We start from the raw sequence: 19,744 nt of genomic DNA on the forward strand, positions 1-19,744 counted from the left end.
GACATGGGGCTCAAATTCACAAACTGCGAGATTGTGACCTGAGCTGCAGTCGGACACTTAACCGACTGAGCCACACAGGCGCCCCTGACAATATTTTTAACTTCAAAAATACCCCGCATTCAATTTAAACTTTGAGAAGATAGTAACCCCTGGCTTATTCAGTGTTGAGAGCATTCCTGGCCAGGTGCTCGTTTGCTGTAACTAATGCCTTAAAATACGGGTCAGTGAAATGCAAGGACATCAATATTAAACAGGATCTATTTTTTTCCACGGGAGCAGATACTGTTTTGTAGTCACAACCGAAATGACTAATGTTAACCAAATAAATCAGAAGGTCACACCTAAAATTGAAGCTAATGTTTGACTATGTCACTCTGTCTCACAGCCTTTGTTTCAGGACAGGCCATGTGTCACTTTCCTTACAAAGAGACCTATGATGTTCCTGTATATACCACCATTTGGTGGACCACCAGGGGTAATAAAAGAACATATCCTGCAGAACCTGTCCTCTTGTATAATAGGACCTAGCAATAACAGACCATACTATTACTCTGTAACTCCGACTTGCAACCACCAATACAGTTTGCAGTTTCGGGGGAAAGAATAACATTACATTATATTACAAATATAAACTGCATAAGTTTATATTTGGGAAAGTTCACTTTCTAAATCTGTTTTGAGAGAAATTCAAGAAACTAAACAGATGAAAAATATCCTTTACACACAAGTTTTAGAATGTTTTAAAAGCCATATATATATATATATATATATAAATCAGCCTTAAATATATATATCCATATATATATATATATGGAACTCTACTGTATTTGGACTGTCAGGGTTTGCTTTAGTTTTAAATATAAACAGACGACTGTTGGCGCCTGGGTGGCTTAGTTGGTTAAGTGTCTGGCTTCAGCTCAGGTCGTGATCTCACAGTCCATGGGTTCGAGTCCCACATCGGGCTCTGTGCTGACAGCTCAGAGCTGTAGCCCGCTTAGGATTCTGTGTCTCCCACTCTCTCTCTCTCTGCCGCTCCCCCATTCACTCTCTCTCAAAAATAAAAATAAGGGGCACCTGGGTGGCTCGGTCAGTTAAGTGGCTGACTTCGGCTCAGGTCATGATCTCGCGCTCCGTGAATTCGAGCCCCACGTCGGGCTCTGTGCTGACAGCTCAGAGCCTGGAGCCTGTTTCAGATTCTGTGTCTCCCTCTCTCTGACCCTCCCCCATTCATGCTCTGTCTCTCCCTGTCTCAAAAATAAATAAACGTTAAAAAAAAATTAAAAAAAAAAAAAGAAAAGAAAAATAAAACATTAAAAAAAATTAAAAGTAAACAGACTACTATTGAATAGAAGATAAACTAGAGATGGCTATCCCAAAGATAAAGCTTAAGATAAGATAGATATAATATATATTATATTTTTTAAATTTTTAAAAAATTTTATATATTTTTAAAAAATAGATATAATATATATAATCCCAAATTTACCACTATCCTATTGTGATTTTGAGGTTAAGCACATGATCACCCTTGTTCTCAGTCTCTCCGTCAAGAAAATGGGACTGATCCTTTAGCACAGTGTTGTGGGTATATATAGATACAGAAAGGATATATAGAGAGAGATCATTTTTCAATAACTTCAATCATATACTAAATAACATAAGGGACTTCCTTTCTATAGGAACTCTATTATTAATCCTTTTGTGAATTAAACAATATTTTTATAATGAAAATGATCATCCCTTAAATTACCAGCTCATATATTCAAATACTGGCACATAAAGTTTTTCTGAGAATATTGTGCCTGGATCACTTTCTTAAACTTGTGTTTGTAATTTTAATATCCCATAGCTAACAAACAATACTTAATAGGGCCTACTACATTCAGTGAGTAAGTACAAGCGTTAGTATAGGTATACTCATTGGTAATCAAAAGAATCTAATATTTACACAACTGGACAACTATCAGAAAGAACATAGTATTTACTTTTGCATTATCATTAGCTTTAAAAATGCATCATTTTAACCACATATTTCACATGTAGTGTCTTAAAGCACTTTTGCATATAAATACAGAAGGCAATATCTATATATAGGTTCTCTTCCAGTTTGTCCACAAAAATTTAGGAATAAAGTCCTTCAAATTCTTTAACTTTAAAAATTACATTGTCAAGCAGAAAATGTGTGGTTCTCAACTGTGGCTATGTAGGGGCGCCTGAGTGGCTCAGTCAGCTAAGTGTCCAACTCTTGATTTCGGCTCAGGTCACGATCTCACAGTTCATGGGGTCCAGCCCCGCCATCAGACTCTTTGCTGAGAACACAAAAACCTGTTTGGGATTCTCTCTCTGCCCTTCCCCTGCTCTCTCCCCCAAATAAATAAATAAATAAATAAATAAATAAATAAATAAACTATGGCTATATAGTCCTCTACAAAGAGAACATCCTTGAAAAACATGTACTGTTTTGCTCAACCAAAACAGTGATGGTGATGATGATGAAATTTGAGCATTTACCTGAGCTAAGTATCTTTTTTTGTTTTTTTTGATTTGTTTTTGAGAGAACATGAACAAGAGAGGGGCAGAGAGAGAGACAGACAGAGAATCCCATGCAGGCTCTGCACTGTCAGTGCAGGGCCCAATGCGGGGCTTGAACTCACGAACTGTGAGATCATGACCTGAGCCAAAATCAAGAGTCGGATGGATGCCTAGCTGACTGAGCCACCTAGGTGCCCAGCTAAGTATCTTTCTAAGTGCTTTATATGTTTTATCTCTTTAATCGTCACGTCATCGTGAGGTATATTATCCCCATTTATTAGGTGGTGAGACTGAGGCTCAGGAAAACTAAGTGACCTGTGTGACGGCACTTGTTTCTCAAGTGGTGGAGCCCAGATATGAAGTCGGGCAGTCCGGCTCCAGAGCCTGGAGTGTAACCATCATCCCTACAGTCTCATCACAGCCCCATATTCTTTTCTAACTTTTCTAACTTTTTTTTTTTTTTAGCGAGCTTGGAGAGGGGTGGGGGGGGGTGGGAGGAGAGAGAGACAAAGAGGGAATCCCATGCTGAGTGTGGAGCCTGACGCGGGGCTCGATCCCACGACCCTGGGATCACGATGTGAGCCAAAATCAAAGAGTCGGATGCTCAACTGACTCCAGCCACCCCAGCCCCCTAATTCAATACATTCTTAATTCTAGAGATACAATTTGAACACGTTAACTACTTCGCAAAGGGCCAGAAATAGGGTATGGAACAGACTGAAGGACTGAGAGCTCAGGAAAGGGGTGGGCAGGGTGGTGAGGTGTGCTTAGGCATACAGTGGAAAGGGCCTGTGCGTGGGCCTCCTTTAACCAATGTCCATTTTGCACTGGCCATGGGTTTACTCCGTTAACACTGGCTATAGCTAACCCTGCTATCACTAAGGAGAAAGCAAAGGCAGAGAAAATGGTAGAAAGAGTTTGGGTTTGTCATCAGCTAAGTTTCAGTTCTAAGTGATGTTTTTTATTTATTTTTTATTTAATTTTTTTTTTTTTTACATTTATTTATGTTTTAAGAGACATAGAGAGACAGAGCACAACTCCCCAGAGTTGGGGAGGGGCAGAGAGACGGAGACACAGAATCCAAAGCAGGCTCCAGGCCTCCAGCTGTCAGCACAGAGCCTGACGCAGGGCTCGAACTCACAAACCGTGAGATCATGACCTGAGCCGAAGTCAGACATTTAAACAACTGAGCCACCCAGGCACCCCTCTTTTTCAATTTTTAATGTGTATTTATTTATTTAGAGGGAGAGAACAAGCAGGGGAGAGGGGCAGAGAGAGAGAGAGAGAGAGAGAGAGAGAGACAGAATTCTAAGCATGCTCCACACTGCCAGAATACAGCCCGATGTGGGGCTCGATCTCATGAAACCATGAGATCATGACCTGACCTGAAACCTGAAACCAACAGTTGAACACTTAACTGAGTGAGCCACCCACGTGCCCTTCAATTCTGAGTGATCTTAGGTGAGGTACATGATCTGAGCCTCTGGCGCCTGATATTTATTTATTCATTCATTCATTTATTTATTTAAAATTAATAATTTAAAATTTTAATTAAAATTATTTATTTTAAGTAATTTAAATTTATTTTTTAAGTTAAAAAAAATTTTATGTTTATTTTTTGAGAGAGCACGAGCAGGGGAGGGGCAGAGAGGGGGGGAGACACAGAATCCCAAGTAGGCTCCAGGCTCTGAGCTGTCAGCGCAGAGCTCGATGTGGGACTCGAAGTCACAGACCATGAGATCATGACTTGAGCCCAAGTTGGACGCTTAACCGATTGAGCCACCCAGACACCCATCAAGTGCCTCATCTTTAAAAGGGGCAGTAACAGCTAACATTTAAATGTCTTACCATCATACAGCTACACAAGTATAGAGCTGGGGCTCAAACCCAGGAAATCTGACCCTAGAGCAGGGGACTTTTGCTGTAAAGAGGCAGACAATAAATATTTTAGGTTTTGCAGGCCATACATACTATCTCTGCTGCAGCAACTCAACTTTGCATGAAAGCAGCCACAGACAATATGTTAACAGATGGGCATGGCTTTGTTCCAACAAAACTTGATAAGAACAGCCACAGGATTGAATTTGGCTCATGGGCTGTACTTTGCTGATCCTCCCTGCTGTAGACCTCTCTCTAGATCTCTAGACCTGCTCTACAGCCCACATTTTGAATTTCAATTCATAGGACTGTCATGAAAATTCAAATACCTTCCTTAAGGTGTATTATACGTGTAATAAATGCAAAAAAAATTGAAGCTATCATTAACTCAAGAGTTTTTAAGGGGTGCCTGGGTGGCTCAGTCGGTTAAGCATCTGACTTTGGCTCAGGTCATGATCTCACAATTTGTGGGTTCGAGCTCCGTGTCAGGCTCTGTGTTGACAGCTCAGAGCCTGGAGCCTGCTTTAGATTCTGTGTCTCCCTTGCTTTCTGCCCCATCACTACTCATGCTCGGTCTCTGTCTCTCTCTCAAAAATAAATAAACATTAAAATTTTTAAAAATAATTTGTAACTTTAGGTTCAACCTATTACTGAGGATTTCCCCCCCTTTTGCCTGTTTCAAAGATCTTTTAAAAAAAAGTTTTTAAACATTAGCGAAACTCTGAGATATTATTTCTAGTCCATCTCTTTCCCTCTAGAGAAGACTACATTTAAGGCATTTTTCTCTTTTAGTGCTGCTGTCTTCTTAGCATGTAAGTGAAATTCACTCTACAGCCACTTGTCCAGAAATATTAACACATGCTGTAGAGCAGTGTCCTTCTCTGAAATCATCTCACTGCGCAAAATGATGGCAATCAGTAGAGTGTCTGTGTCACAGAGATGCTCAATAAAATGGATTTTGATTTTTATGATTTTAATGAATTTATTCAATTACAATATCATTGCATATGTATTATATTTGCAATAAGGCAATACATAATATATCAGTTCTAAGTGTAGGAGGATAAGGAGAGCTTCCCTCTTACAGAATTTCCCACTGTCTCTAAATATAATTAAACCAGATAAAGGCAGATTTTCAATCCTTGTCCACCCATTATAGCTAGTGACTCTTTGGGTGCTGTTTTGACCCATGGTCCTTGTTGCTTGTATATTTAATTAAGCCATTGTCGTAGCTTTGGCATGCAATAAAATGCTGAAAGGACATATGTGACCTTCTAGGGTTGAATGATCTTATGTAGCCGCCCATCTTTGCTCTTGGTTTCACTCTGTCCTCTTTCCAATCTTTCCTTCTTCGTCTATCCTTGGTAGGCTAGGAACTGCAATGGCTATGCAGTAGTGACCACTATATCCCCAAGACCTAGCACAGCCTGGCATACGAGCATCCAATCATAGTTTGGATGGATGAGTTGAATGAATGAATGAATGAATGAATGAATGCATACGTAAATATTGCTTCATCATCTCTTCCATCAGATCATTGCCTTTTGCCTAAGGGGTACAGATGTTGATTGTAGTACCAATGAATTGACTGTGTTCCAGAAGAACATTTTTGGCGATTGTTTATGTCTTAAAAAACAAAACAAAACAAAACACCAAAACTCTGAATCTTATTTTTTTATGAAAATTTGCATTTTATTTTTATTTTTTAATATAATTCATTGTCAAATTGGCTAACACACAGTGTGTACAAAACTCTGAATCTTAAGCTTTCTACATTATGAAGGAAACCAGCAGTGACATTTCAGAAAGGCCCTCGTCTTAAAAATCAGAATGTCAGCAGTTTGCACGTGCCCATGTGGTAGAGAGGTCTGAATTTAAATGAGGCACTTCTAGAGCTTGGCAGATCCTCCGGTTGATTTCAAAGGTAGTGTTTCTGTGACCCAGACCCATTGGTCTGCCTGTGATGACGAATCAGTGTGACAACAGAATCCGTCTGAGAGGGCTGTATGGTAGTCGTCGTCTGGTTTGAAAAATTAAATTGACAGAATTTCAAACATATTAAAATGAGTAGTTTGGTATCAGAGATACACCTGAGTTTTGAAAGGTGATGCCCATCTCTCAGTCTTGACAGCTGTGACAGTAAGAGCCAGATGAAGACGCCAAGCCCACGCCGGGAGTGGCGGGTATAAAATAACAACTTCTTTGGGGCACCTGATGGCTCAGTCAGTTAAGCAACTGACTTCGGCTCAGGTCGTGATCTCACAGTTCGTGGGTTTGAGCCCCACGTCGGGCTCTGTGCTGCCAGCTCAGAGCCTGGAGCCTGCTTCAGATTCTGTGTCTCCCGCTCGCTCGCTCTCTCTCTCTCTGCCCCTCCCCTGCTCATTCTCGGTCTTTCTCTTCTGCCAAAAATAAATGTTGAAAAAATAACAACTTCTCTTACTATTTAATTAATACCTGCCACGGGCAAGCATATAATCTGGTTATAGCTCTGGATAGTCAGACTCCATCAGTAATTCTCAGCAGGGAGCACTTCTGCATCCAGGAGACATTTTTGGTCATCACACATGGAGGGGATGGTCATCGAGTCGGTAGAGGTCAGGGGAACTATAACATCATCGTACAGCACACAGGACAGCACCACGTGACAAAGAATTATCACATCCAAAAGGTCAATAGGGAACAAGGTTGAGAAATTTTGGATTAAATGATACCAAAGGTCCCTCTGCAGCTCAGAGTCTGGGATTTTATGAAATTAGATTATGTATGTTAAAGAAGTTTATAAATTGCAAAACACTATATAAATTCAAGCTACTATTACATGATACAAACCATTACTGCCTTCTTCCTTCTCTCTGTATCTTCTGGTAGCTCTTTCTGTCCCTTGCCAGATCCCTCAAAGGTTTGGATCAAAGGAGCCAAGATCATGGGTGAAACCAGAAGTCCCTTCTACCGCTTGTTTACAGTTTGGGAAAACATTAATCCAGGAGGCAGATGTGTGCCAAATTTGTGGGATTCATTTTTTTTTTTCAGCATTGCCCCATCAACCTGTTTAGAAAAAAATATAAGTATATATAATGCTTATTTAAAGGAAACCAGATAACAGATTCTTAACAGGGATTGTGTGTTGCCAAACATCCATAGAAAACTCACCCATCCCCACCCCAACTGGGCGGGTGGCTTTACCCCTCTCATGGTGTACAGACGGCTTCCCTGGGAACCCACAGCAAAATGCCTCATTTTCAGCCATGTGTTGATAGAAATGCCTGGGAACAGTGAGTCTCTTGGCTTTGTATCTGTTTATCAGGCACAATCATTCATTGAATGATGTGCTTTGCCATAACAAAATCTGTACAAGCATCAACACAGTTTAAGACCCTTTGTGAGTTAACATCGTCTCAGATTAGCCAGGAGCTGACAGAGGTATGGCCCAAAATATCACTATGCCACTGCCTCTTTATCCTTTTGGGATTTCACCTGAAGAGAGTCCTGGAAGGATTTTATGTGTTGCAAGAGCCATGCCTTCAAATAGCATGAGGTTGCTGGGGGAGATAGGAAAAAAAAAAAAAAAAAAAAAAGAGTCAAGCTTCAATCTTCAGCTTATTGTTTGGGCCTCCAGGTAAATTCCAAGTATTCTGCCTCCATTTTGTGTAGAGTTCCTTTACCACTTTCCAAGCTCTGAGGTAACAGAAATGTCCCAGTGCCAGAGGCCTGCCTGGTGGTGGGAGTATTCTCTGCTGTTTACTCTAATGGGTGGTGGTAACCTGGCCAGGGACAGTAAGATAACCACTCAGCGTGAGGCCAAATCTTGGAAACTTTTTGCAGAAGCTGGCCTTTGATGTTTTTTCCCCCTTGATTTGTGGCATTAAATGTCACTTAATCCTGGAACCGGTCCTCTGAAACGGGTGCTAGAACCATCTGAAATCTATGGACATGACATGGAACGGAGGTAATTGCCTCCTGTGACAGTGACACATTCATGATTTGAACTTCTATTTCTTTGACTCCAAAGTCTTCCCTCTTCCAGAGTCTTCTAGTTTGGTATGTATTTTACTATCTTGTACCGTTTATTATACCTGTGTGCCAGGCCATACCTAAGAAGTGACAATCAGTAAAGACAAAATTTTTCTGGTATAAATAAGGGACATCAAAACAGAAATCTTACCACAGAGATAGAATTACCTCTTGGATAAATACATTCTAAAACCTTCCACTGACTTAAGTTCCTGCTGGTGCTGGAAGACACTACTTACCCCTGTATATTATATTATCTTCAAATTGCAATGTGTCCTTTCATCTGCAAATAAAACTCTCCTGTGAATTCCACACTGCACATTAATCTCAAGTACCTGACATGCATGCACACAAACACACATGCACACATGCATCCCTACAGCTGTGAACCAAAGTTAACTGGTAGTTTGGATAATTCTAGATTATATTCATGCTGTTTTTAATCCTAGGTAAAGCCTGGTTGGCAAACTTTGGAAATTTTTCCCAGTACAGTGGTATTCCGTGCCCTCTAAAATGTCCCAGTTCAAAGTTAAAATCCTACTGAAAGATACTCTGAACCACTCCTAAGAAGAGATTTTAAATCCTGATTTAAGTCTGCTGTAGTCTGAGTTAGCCCTGAAATTTTATTTTACCCTGACAAGCTCAAACTTGACCTAAAACAGGCAACAAAAATTGCAGCTAACACTTCAGAATAATAGCAGGATTTGAAAGTATGTTTTGCTCTGTTTTATATACCAAACTGTGAATACATTGCAAAAATATTGCCACATTAGTAAGCTAGCAGTCTTTGGTGAAGCCATCTTTAGTGTGTGCAAGGATGGTGTGGTGTTGGGGGGGGGGCGGTCCTGCCTCCGGGGACCTGGCATCCATGAGGATGACTGGACCTTTTGCATCCAGTGCAGCAAGTCTCTTCAGGTTCCTTCTGGAAAAGCCTCTGCAAACTGCTATAGCCAAAGTTTAGGTGAAAAACAGGCTTACACTTGGATGCCCGAGCCATATCGCCAATGCAGAATCACACTGCCAGACAACTTACCTGCTAAGAATGGAATCTGGGAGACCCTGGTACACCAGTCCACGCCAGAACTCACAGGCTAGGCTTCTCATACTGACTGGTTTGAGGTTGGCTGGGATAACCTCTTGTTTCCCCGTAAACAAACGAATCCTACATAGGGGCAAGATTCTCCTCTCAAGTTCAAATATCTTTTTTTTTTTTTAACATTCAAATTTCTTCTAACATTTTTTGAGCACTTAGTGCTAGGTTCTGCACTAGGAGCTTTGTGTGGATTTCATGCACTCCTCACCACAACCCTGCAATAAGGATCACTTATAGGCAGCTGTGGTACAGACTTTAAGCCAGACTATCAGGGTTCAAATACCAGCTCTGATGCTCATGAACTGAGAATCTACTTAATCTCTCTGTGCCTCAGTTTCCTTATTGGTAAGGTGGAGATCCTAATAATATTCCATACAGATTCTGTGAGGACTGGAGTGAGTTAATACATATGTAGAGTTTAGCACACTGCCTGGTACATAATGGGCATTCAATAAACATTAGCTCTTATTGTCACCATTTTAAAGATGAGAATATTGAGGCTTTAGGAGGTTAAGTGGTCTTTCCCAGGGTTCACAACTAGTAAGCAGAGGAGCCAAGTTTTGGCCCTAGGTCTCTGACACCAGAGACTGTGCATTTATTCAGTAAATCAAGACTATTCAATCTATTTTATTCTTTTAAATTTTTTAATGTTTATTCATTTTTTGAGAGAGAGAGAGAGCACGAACAGGGGAAGGGCAGAGAGAGAGGGAGACACAGAATCCAAAGCAGGCTCCAGGCTCTGAGCTTTCAGCACAGAGCCCAATGAAGGGCTCGAATTCACGAACCACAAGATGGTGACCTGAGCCAACGTCAGACGCTTACCCAGCTGAGCCACTCAGGCACCCCTATCCAATCTATTTTAAACCTATCTTCTATTAAATGGATAATTCGGTGCCATTTATCCCAATATTTTGTTATTGTTTTATACTCACAGACAAGGTTCAACTTACGAAGTGTATTATTACTTATTGTGCCCACACCTCTACTACAAGAAGAATCTTGTCATTCAGAAGATAGTGTTTCTCACTACTCAGACACCCCTATCCCAAACACACACATGCATATATATTCTCCCACCCGTCTAAAGAGAGTATTCTAAACTAATTTTTTAAAGCATAAAAATGATGTGGCCGAGCTTTTAACTTGGGGAAGTATAGCCTTAATAGGAACAAGTTGTTAATATTAAGGTACAGCTCTTTTGAGGCAGTCTCTGGTCATTGAGCACGAATGCAAAATGCCTTCATTCTCAACTTTTTAGGATTTGAAGGGCAATTCTCTAATTCCATTAACTATGAGGTAGGCTCCATGAAAATGAGGTCCACCATATCTGGCACATAGTAGGTGCTCAAAAAATATTTGTAGAATGAATGAATAAATGAGCACAAACACTTCTGTGTTGGTGTCTCTTAGGTTATTATTGTGCACATATTAATTGTTAGAGGCTGAGCCAACCACCTTCACCAGATATCTCTTCTTCGGTCTCATACATTTGACCATGCACTTAAATGGCAAAGAACTTAGACTGAAGGGGGGAAAGACAGGTGAAGAAGACTGTCTTTAAAATATGTTAGAACTTGGGGCACATGGGTGGCTCAGACAGTTATGCGTCTGACTCTGGTTTCGGCTCAGGTTATGATCTCACGGTTTTGTGAGTTCAAGCCCCGCATCGGGCTCTGTGCTGGCAGCACGGAGCCTGCTTGGGATTCTCTCTCACCCTCTCTCTTTCTGTCCCTCCCCCACCTGTGCTGTCTCTCCCAAAATAAATAAATAAACTTAAAAAAAAATAAAATAAAATGTTAGAACTTAAAAACTGGTCCTGAAATTAAGTCATTGTGCAGCATTGGAAACTGAGGAAAAAGTGACTATACTTAGCAATAGCAATCTATGCCACTTTGTCACGTTGATGTTCTCTGCACATCTCCTAGAGCAGAGGCCAGCAAACTTTTTCTGTACCAAGCCAGACAGTAAATATGGCTTTGCAGGCCATATATCTCTGAACTATTTGATTCTGCCATCGTACCACAAAAGCAACCATAGATAATTTTTTTTTAAGGGTAATGGTTGTGTTCTGATAAAACTTTTATTTACAAAAACAAATGGCAGGCTGTATTTGGCCCGTGACCATAGTTTGAAATAGTTCGGTCTAAAGTTTGTCTAATTGTGGGGCACCTGGGTGGTTCAGTTGGTTAAGCGTCCAACTTCGGCTCAGGTCATGATCTCACGGTTTGTGAGTTCGAGCCCCGCGTCTGGCTCTGTGCTGACAGCTCAGAGCCTGGAGCCTGCTTCAGATTCTGTGTCTCCCTCTCCCTCTGCCCCTCCCCTGCTCACTCTCTGACTCTCTCTTTCAATAATAAATAAATGTTAAAAAAAACTTTTTTTAAATAAAAAAAAATACAGTTTGTCTAATTGTAATAAGTTAGGTACTCTGTTACATTACTGACAGAAAGGTCATATTATTAGCTGTATGGTGCCCTTTTTAAAGGCATTAAATAAATCCTATATCTCTTTTGTATCTCTAAGCCTTTGATCTTGAAAATTCATTGAGCAGCACACCATATAATTTATTTAACTCTCTAGTATATCAGACATGAAGATAAGGAGAATGGAGTTTATAAACCGTAAGATTTTCTTGAATGTGTTAAACCTACTCATTGTACCATTTTTTTTAATGGCCTCTAGTGTGAAATCCCAATTTTATGGATCTTATTTTTGTCCTTTTTGTATCTCTGAGCTTTCTTACTTTCCAGGTTTTTTTTTTTTAATTGTGGTAAAATATACACAACAAAATTAGCCATTTTAACTATTTTTAAGTATACAGGTCAGCGGCATTAAGTACATTCATATTGTTGTGTAACCATCACATTCATCCATCTCCAGAACTCTCACATCATCCCTAACTGAAATTCCCTAAACACTAACGCTCCATTTTCCCTGTCCCCATCTCCCAGCAACCATGATTCTTCTTTCTATCTCTATGAATTTGCCTATTCTAGGTACTTCATGTAAGTGTAATCATACACTATTTGTCCTTTTGTATCTGGATTCTTTTACTTCACCTAATGTCTTCCTGGTGCGTCCAAGTTGTAACATGTGTTAGAATTTCCTTCCTTTTTAAGGATGAATAGTATTCCACTCAGTATACATATCACATTTTGTTTGTCCTTTCATGCATCAATGGACATCTGAGTTGTTTCCACTTTTTGGCTACTGTGTGAATAATACTGTTGTGATCACTGGTGTACAAAGAGCTGTTTGAGTCCTTGTGTTCAGGTTTTTTGAGTATGTAACCAGTAACGGAATTGGTGGATCATATGACAATTCTATGTTTAAGCTTCTGAGGAAGTACCATGCTGTTTACCAGTAGCTGCACCATTTTACATTCCTACTAGCAATGCTGAAGTGTTCCGATTTCTTCACATTCTTGCTAATGCTTATTTTGTGTTTTGTTTTATTTTTATAATAGCCATGCTAGTTAGCATGAAGTAGTATCTCACTGTGGTTCTCATTTGTTTTTATGTCAATGTTTGTAGTTAGTGTAAAAGACAGTTTATTTATTAGGTACTACATTAATCAATGTCTGGTGCAAATTAGATGTGTGTGTGTGTCTGTGTGTATATGTGTGTATAGATGCATTTATTCCTTTCCTACCTCCAAAATTATGTGAGATGGCTTCCAGTGTCTGTGTGTTGTGTGTGTGTGTGTGTGTGTGTGTGTGTGTGTGTGTGTGTGTAGGTGCATTTATTCCTTTCCTACCTCCAAAATTGTGAGATGGCTTCCAGAAACATGTAAACAAGAAGATGAACAATATAAATAGCTAAATTCATGACATTGAGAATATAGAAGACTAAAAAAAATGAAACTATAGCCAAAATTAGATAAACTTGATACTAGACTAGACTTGTCTAGTATCTTAGACAATTACTAAAATTGAAGTGACAGACTTAATCCTGAACTTCCTAGTGGCCAAAGAAAAAAGGGAAAGAGGGCCAGTAACATAATTCAGTTCTTCCAGATGATCAAAGCTTACGAAAAAAGACTTTCCTTGGCTCGCAGATGTAAGAAATAAGCTATAACTTTTAAAAGAAGTGATTTTTTTAAAAAAAGAAGTAATTAGGGGCGCCTGGGTGGCGCAGTCGGTTAAGCGTCCGACTTCAGCCAGGTCACGATCTCGCGGTCCGTGAGTTCGAGCCCCGCGTCGGGCTCTGGGCTGATGGTTCAGAGCCTGGAGCCTGTTTCCAGTTCTGTGTCTCCCTCTCTCTCTGCCCCTCGCCCGTTCATGCTCTGTCTCTCTCTGTCCCAAAAATAAATAAATGTTGGAAAAAAAAAAAAAGAAGTAATTATATTACTGACACCAGCAGATTTCAGACTGAAAGCAAACAAAAATTTTGATAAAATTAATGGAGTTGCACCTGGAAATGACTCCCATAGCCTGACCACTACAAGACTTTTCTTGGTGTAAAATCATAATTTCAGAGTACAATTAGGAAAACACGAAGTCAACTCTGCCTATCTCAGCAGAGCGATGAGGTCTCTTCCTTTGGATTTTAGTTAATATTTTATGTAGTACAACATGTAAGATTTTGAATTGCCACTTACATGTTATATATGTCCTGGGGTTTCCTTTTCAAAAGCCACAAATTATAAATACATATGTATTTGTACAAATAGTTTCCTTAAGAATATATCCTTATGTTCCTTTTGGAAGGAAGGGAAGAGCTGCATGTTCAAATCTGATATTGAAATTTCTGTTTCAGTGTGAAACTACAGGAACGAATGTATCATTTTCAAGTTGATAACAAAAAAGACTTCATGATAAGTGGATATGTTATCAAACCAGTCTTAAGCAATTAAAGGGCAAAAGAAATAAAAAATAAGAATAGAAGCCATATGAAACAGATGTTTTTAAAGAACTGAGAAAGTGTCAAAATTACCCTAAAATGGAAAGAATTGGTCTGAAGTTTTACCCAGAAGTTTGGATTAAAGACAACAATAACAATGGACATTTCTTGAACGTTTACAGTGTTCTAGGCACAATTCAAAGTGCTTTGCTTGTATTAACTCACGTATTCCTCTAAACTTAGTACTAACCTCATTATTCCCATTTTATAAAAAGAGAAACTGAGGCATGGAGCAGCTAAGTATCCTTGCTCCAGTTCATACAACTAGAAAGTGTTAGAGCTGGGATTTACACACAGTCACCCAGTCTGTCTCCCGTAGCCACTCACTTACCCACTATACTGTACTGCCCCTTGATGTTATGGCAAATGAGCCAATGAAGAAATGTTTTAGCTGGCCAGCAAATAAACACCTCATATTTCTGTTGTGTCCCTATAATTTCTTTTGATTTTTTTTTCTTTCGAAGATCAAACTTACCTTAATTACTCTTGAAATTCCCTTAATATTCTTGTATACAATTCCTATTGGTAAATTTTTTAAACTAATGCTCCTGATTCCAGTTGAATGATGAAACCTTATGCAGCTATTAAAAATTGTGTTTTTGCAAAGACTGTTAAACATGTGGAGGAGGGGCGCCTAGGTGGCTCAGTTGGTTAAACATCTGACTCTTGATTTTGGCTAGGTCATAGCCTCATGGTTCATGAGTTCAAGCCCTGAGTCGGGCTTTGCACTGACAGCACAAAGCCTGCTTGGCTTTGTTTCTCCCTCTCTCCCTCTCTCCCTCTCTCTCTGCCCCTCCCCTGCTCGTGCTCTCTCTCTCTCTCTCTCTCTCTCTCTCTCTCTCAAAATAAATAAACTTTTAAAAAAATGTGGGACGGATGCTTATGAAGCAAAGCAGCGGTATGTAAATTTGTTGGAAGCCAAGTTCCACCCCCCACCCCCCCAAAAATAAAACTATTAAAAAAAAAAAAGATGGGAAAATTCAATTGTGGCTATCATTGGGTAGGAATAATAGGAATGATTTCTTTTCCTCCTTTTCTTAATTTTCTACAAAATTTACCTGAATACTTTTATAGCCCAAAAAATGAAATAAACTTCATTTTTTAAAAGGCCAAGCAGAACCGTTCTTTACAAAAGCACAGTACAAAGCTCCTAATGATAATCCTATTGTATAATTTAAAATCATCTCCACAGAGCCCTGTGCTGTATAGGTAAAGGTGGCATGGTTTAGATTTGCACTATCATATGTGGCTATTTAATTTTAATTAAAATGAAATAAAATGTAAAACTCAGTTCAACAGTTACACTAGCCCCATTTTAAGTGCTCAGTAGCCAAAGTGGCTAGGGAACAGCTTTTCCATCCTCACAGAAAGTTCTATTGCACAGCACTGCTTTTGAAGACAGAACATGGAATCTGGAACCAAGTGACTTGGAATCAAGTCCTTCTGGGAGCTGACACTTGCTGTGTGAAATGGGCAATTTACTCAACCTCTCTGAGCCTATTTCCCCATAGACAAATTAGGAGTAATAATAATATCATTTTCCATGTAAGGAGATTAGGAAGGTCAAATAAGATAATGCATGTAACCAAAAACTGCAGTGTGGCTTACCAGGTAGTAGCTGCTTCACAGACCACCCCCCCCCCCCACCGCCCCACCCAGTTTGAACGTAATCCAGCTCTTTGTGGACTGACTCCAAATCCTTTAATGGTTCCTACCAAGACTTTTGCCTAAATGACACCGTAAAATTCAGACTTACCAGCTCTTACCACAGTTCCTAGAACAAGTCCTTGGCAATGTGAATGTTCCATTTCTTTCTTGTAAAAAGCTTCAGATACACAGCTCTGTACCTATCTCTTATAATAACACCTCCTCAAAGTTTTCCTTAACGATGTAAGTGCACTGCTCTACTTCCATTCCTAAATGGAAAAGACTGTCTTTTTTTTTTTTTTTTTTGGGGGGGACAGAGAGAGACAGAGCATGAACGGGGGAGGGGCAGAGAGAGAGGGAGACACAGAATCGGAAACAGGCTCCAGGCTCTGAGCCATCAGCCCAGAGCCTGACGCGGGGCTCGAACTCACGGACCGCGAGATCGTGACCTGGCTGAAGTCGGACGCTTAACCGACTGCGCCACCCAGGCGCCCCAAGACTGTCTTAAAAAAAAGAAAGCAAAGAGGCTTTGTCTACCAGATAAATGGGTTAAAATGCTATAACTAAAAGGAAATCAATCTGAGTCGACAGTGCAGGAATTGAGCAAAAGATGTTGCCATTTGCTGCAAGAAGATGAGGTTTTCACTAACAATTACAACAGGTTCTCTGTGCTTCAAAGCTGTTGGGGTACTGATTAAGCGGAAGTACTTGCTCATTCTGATTTTTTTTTTTCCCCGAGTCACTTCTGGTTTTTCCTGCAAAACAACCTGACTAATTTAGCTTCTTAGAGCTGCTGTATTTATTCCCCATCTAACCACCTGCTAGTGAAGCGTGGGTCTCGTGTGTCTTACAGGAATGAAGTAGGCAAGTTTTGGCTCAACGCGGTGCAGACTCCACACTCACCCTTCCTTCTCCCTCCCGCAGGTCTCCTCCAGCCGTGGATGCCTTTGACATTATGACCGCAGAGGATTCCACCGCAGCCATGAGCAGCGACTCGGCCGCCGCGTCCTCGGCCAAGGTGCCCGAGGGCGTGGCCGGCGCGCCCAACGAGGCGGCGCTGCTGGCGCTGATGGAGCGCACGGGCTACAGCATGGTGCAGGAGAACGGGCAGCGCAAGTACGGCGGCCCGCCGCCCGGCTGGGAGGGCCCGCACCCGCAGCGCGGCTGCGAGGTCTTCGTGGGCAAGATCCCGCGAGACGTGTACGAGGACGAGCTGGTGCCCGTGTTCGAGGCGGTGGGCCGAATCTACGAGCTGCGCCTCATGATGGACTTCGACGGCAAGAACCGCGGCTACGCCTTCGTCATGTACTGCCACAAGAACGAGGCCAAGCGCGCCGTGCGCGAGCTCAACAACTACGAGATCCGCCCGGGCCGCCTGCTCGGCGTGTGCTGCAGCGTGGACAACTGCCGCCTCTTCATCGGTGGCATCCCCAAGATGAAGAAGCGCGAGGAGATCCTGGAGGAGATCGCCAAGGTCACCGAGGGCGTGCTGGACGTGATCGTCTACGCCAGCGCGGCCGACAAGATGAAGAACCGCGGCTTCGCCTTCGTCGAGTACGAGAGCCACCGCGCGGCCGCCATGGCGCGCCGCAAGCTCATGCCCGGCCGCATCCAGCTGTGGGGCCACCAGATCGCCGTGGACTGGGCCGAGCCCGAGATCGACGTGGACGAGGACGTGATGGAGACCGTGAAGATCCTCTACGTGCGCAACCTCATGATCGAGACCACGGAGGACACCATCAAGAAGAGCTTCGGCCAGTTCAACCCGGGCTGCGTGGAGCGCGTCAAGAAGATCCGCGACTACGCCTTCGTGCACTTCGTCAGCCGGGAGGACGCCGTGCATGCCATGAACAACCTCAACGGCACTGAGCTGGAGGGCTCGTGCCTCGAGGTAACGCTGGCCAAGCCCGTGGACAAGGAGCAGTACTCCCGCTACCAGAAGGCGGCCAAGGGCGGCGGCGCGGCCGAGGCGGCGGTGCCGCAGCCCAGCTACGTGTACTCTTGCGACCCCTACACGCTGGCCTACTACGGCTACCCCTACAACGCGCTCATCGGGCCCAACAGAGACTACTTTGTGAAAGGTTAGTGGGGGCTGTACTGCTGGGGAGGCCCCCGACAGCCGTGTGGCCCTGGACAGAGTCAGGGGTGTTGTGGCTGTAGTTTGCTGGGCTGGTAGACAGGCTCCTCCCCCCACCGACCCACCCTCCTTTGGGTGTCACTTGTGGGTGTTTTTGTTTTTGTTTTTTTGCTGGCACTTAGAGTGTTCACTTCCACAGCATTTTGGGAAGTGTGGGTCGTTCATGTGTATGGGGGCGAGCGGTGAAATCACAGGGGCATAGAGGCACTTCTTGCATACTACCTTTCCAGGGTCTCCCCAATTTGGGGCTAGTCCACCTGTCTCTAGTTTAAAAGCTCCTTGTGAAATTAGATCTCTAGGATGTTGGCACACGAAGGACAATGTTGTGGTGGTGGTGACGTTTAAATTATTGGCTAGCATGTAATGAAACCAACCAAGCATTATACTGGGAAACCAATACCTAGGTTCTGGGTCCTGCTGTCATCAGATTAACTGGCTCTGTGACTTTAATCAGTCCCTTTCACCTCCCTAGGCCAGTTTTCTCACGCATAAAATGAGGAAGGTGAACTAGCAGATCCCCTTCCAGATCTGACTTCTTTCTATTCTGTGAATATTTTCCTGTATTAAGTTGCACTTGCAATCCTAGGAACGCATCGGCAAGTTCATCTCTTGTGTTGAGCAGGCATACTTTGGATGCAAATCTAGGATGGAGTAGCATGTTTGAAGCATCTTACCAGCTCATTGAAGAGCAAAGGTGTAACCACCTGCAACTTACGGCAAACAACTCAATGGCCAAGAACCTTGAGTTGAGATCTGCTTCCTGTACGGTCACTGTTGGTTGCTCATCATTTTTTTGTGTTGTTATTATAAGCAGGCAGCGTAAGAGGCCGGGGTCGAGGTGCGGCTGGCAGCAGAGCCCCAGGGCCCAGGGGTTCCTACCTCGGGGGATATTCGGCTGGCCGTGGTATATATAGCCGATATCATGAAGGGAAAGGAAAGCAGCAAGAAAAAGGATATGAACTTGTACCGAATTTGGAAATCTCTGCCGTCAATCCAGTTGCCATTAAACCTGGTACAGGTCAGTATGAACCAGAGATAGAATGCATCAGCCTAAACCCCCACCCTCTCTTTGAAGTGACTCCAGGCTTTCCTTGGGCTCTTTCATTGCACAAGGGTTCCTTTTCTCATAGGCAGCCAGAGATTAGGCAAGAGTGTGGCCTCCTGAGCCTTCTTAATGTGGGACTTAAGGGGATGGTCAAGCTCTGACCATGTTCAAATCAGACTTTACAGTAGTGGGTTTTTCAAATGGGTGCCACTTAGTCACTAGGCTTATTCTCAGTCTGTGACCCAGTAGGCAGAGTTGGAGTGGTGGGGAGGGACAGAGGAAGAAAATGGAAGATTAGGAGATTCTTCTGTATCGTTTACCAGCTCAAACCGTCTTTTTCTTACTCAGGCCTATTGCTCCACTAGCTGTAAGAAAGCCAGAGGATACAGCTTATTGCCAGTTCTGAGAGTTGGTGGGAAGGGTAGGAAATCCCCCTTTGGGAGCAAAAAACACAACTTGTCCCTTGTCATGGTTTTATAACCAACCAGAATACCTGGGAACAA

General features: G+C 42.2%; 1 protein-coding gene and 1 long non-coding RNA gene across 5 annotated transcripts in view; one reads left to right on the forward strand and one right to left on the reverse strand.

The window, feature by feature from the left end:
* RBM47 (RNA binding motif protein 47) overlaps window positions 1–19,744 on the forward strand; it is a 163,823-nt gene that overhangs the window by 133,595 nt on the left and 10,484 nt on the right. For 3 of the 4 annotated variants that reach the window (XM_040485124.1, XM_040485132.1, XM_040485139.1), the window contains 2 exons: window positions 16,984–18,140; window positions 19,008–19,214. In XM_040485124.1, coding sequence (XP_040341058.1) covers window positions 17,015–18,140; window positions 19,008–19,214 — 1,333 coding nt within the window. In that variant the 5' untranslated portion in view covers window positions 16,984–17,014. Of the gene's footprint in view, window positions 1–16,983; window positions 18,141–19,007; window positions 19,215–19,744 lie in introns of those variants that run through there. The other variant, XM_040485113.1, reaches the window with a different exon arrangement.
* LOC121036682 (uncharacterized) lies at window positions 7,140–9,941 on the reverse strand. Its single transcript, XR_005793438.1, has 2 exons — window positions 9,455–9,941; window positions 7,140–7,455 (listed from the first exon to the last, which is right to left on the reverse strand). It is a non-coding gene; the product is annotated as an uncharacterized LOC121036682 (long non-coding RNA).

This window comes from Herpailurus yagouaroundi, unplaced genomic scaffold, assembly GCF_014898765.1.
Source record: "Herpailurus yagouaroundi ecotype Mexico unplaced genomic scaffold, PumYag 28, whole genome shotgun sequence".
NCBI classification, from domain to species: Eukaryota; Metazoa; Chordata; class Mammalia; order Carnivora; family Felidae; genus Herpailurus; species Herpailurus yagouaroundi.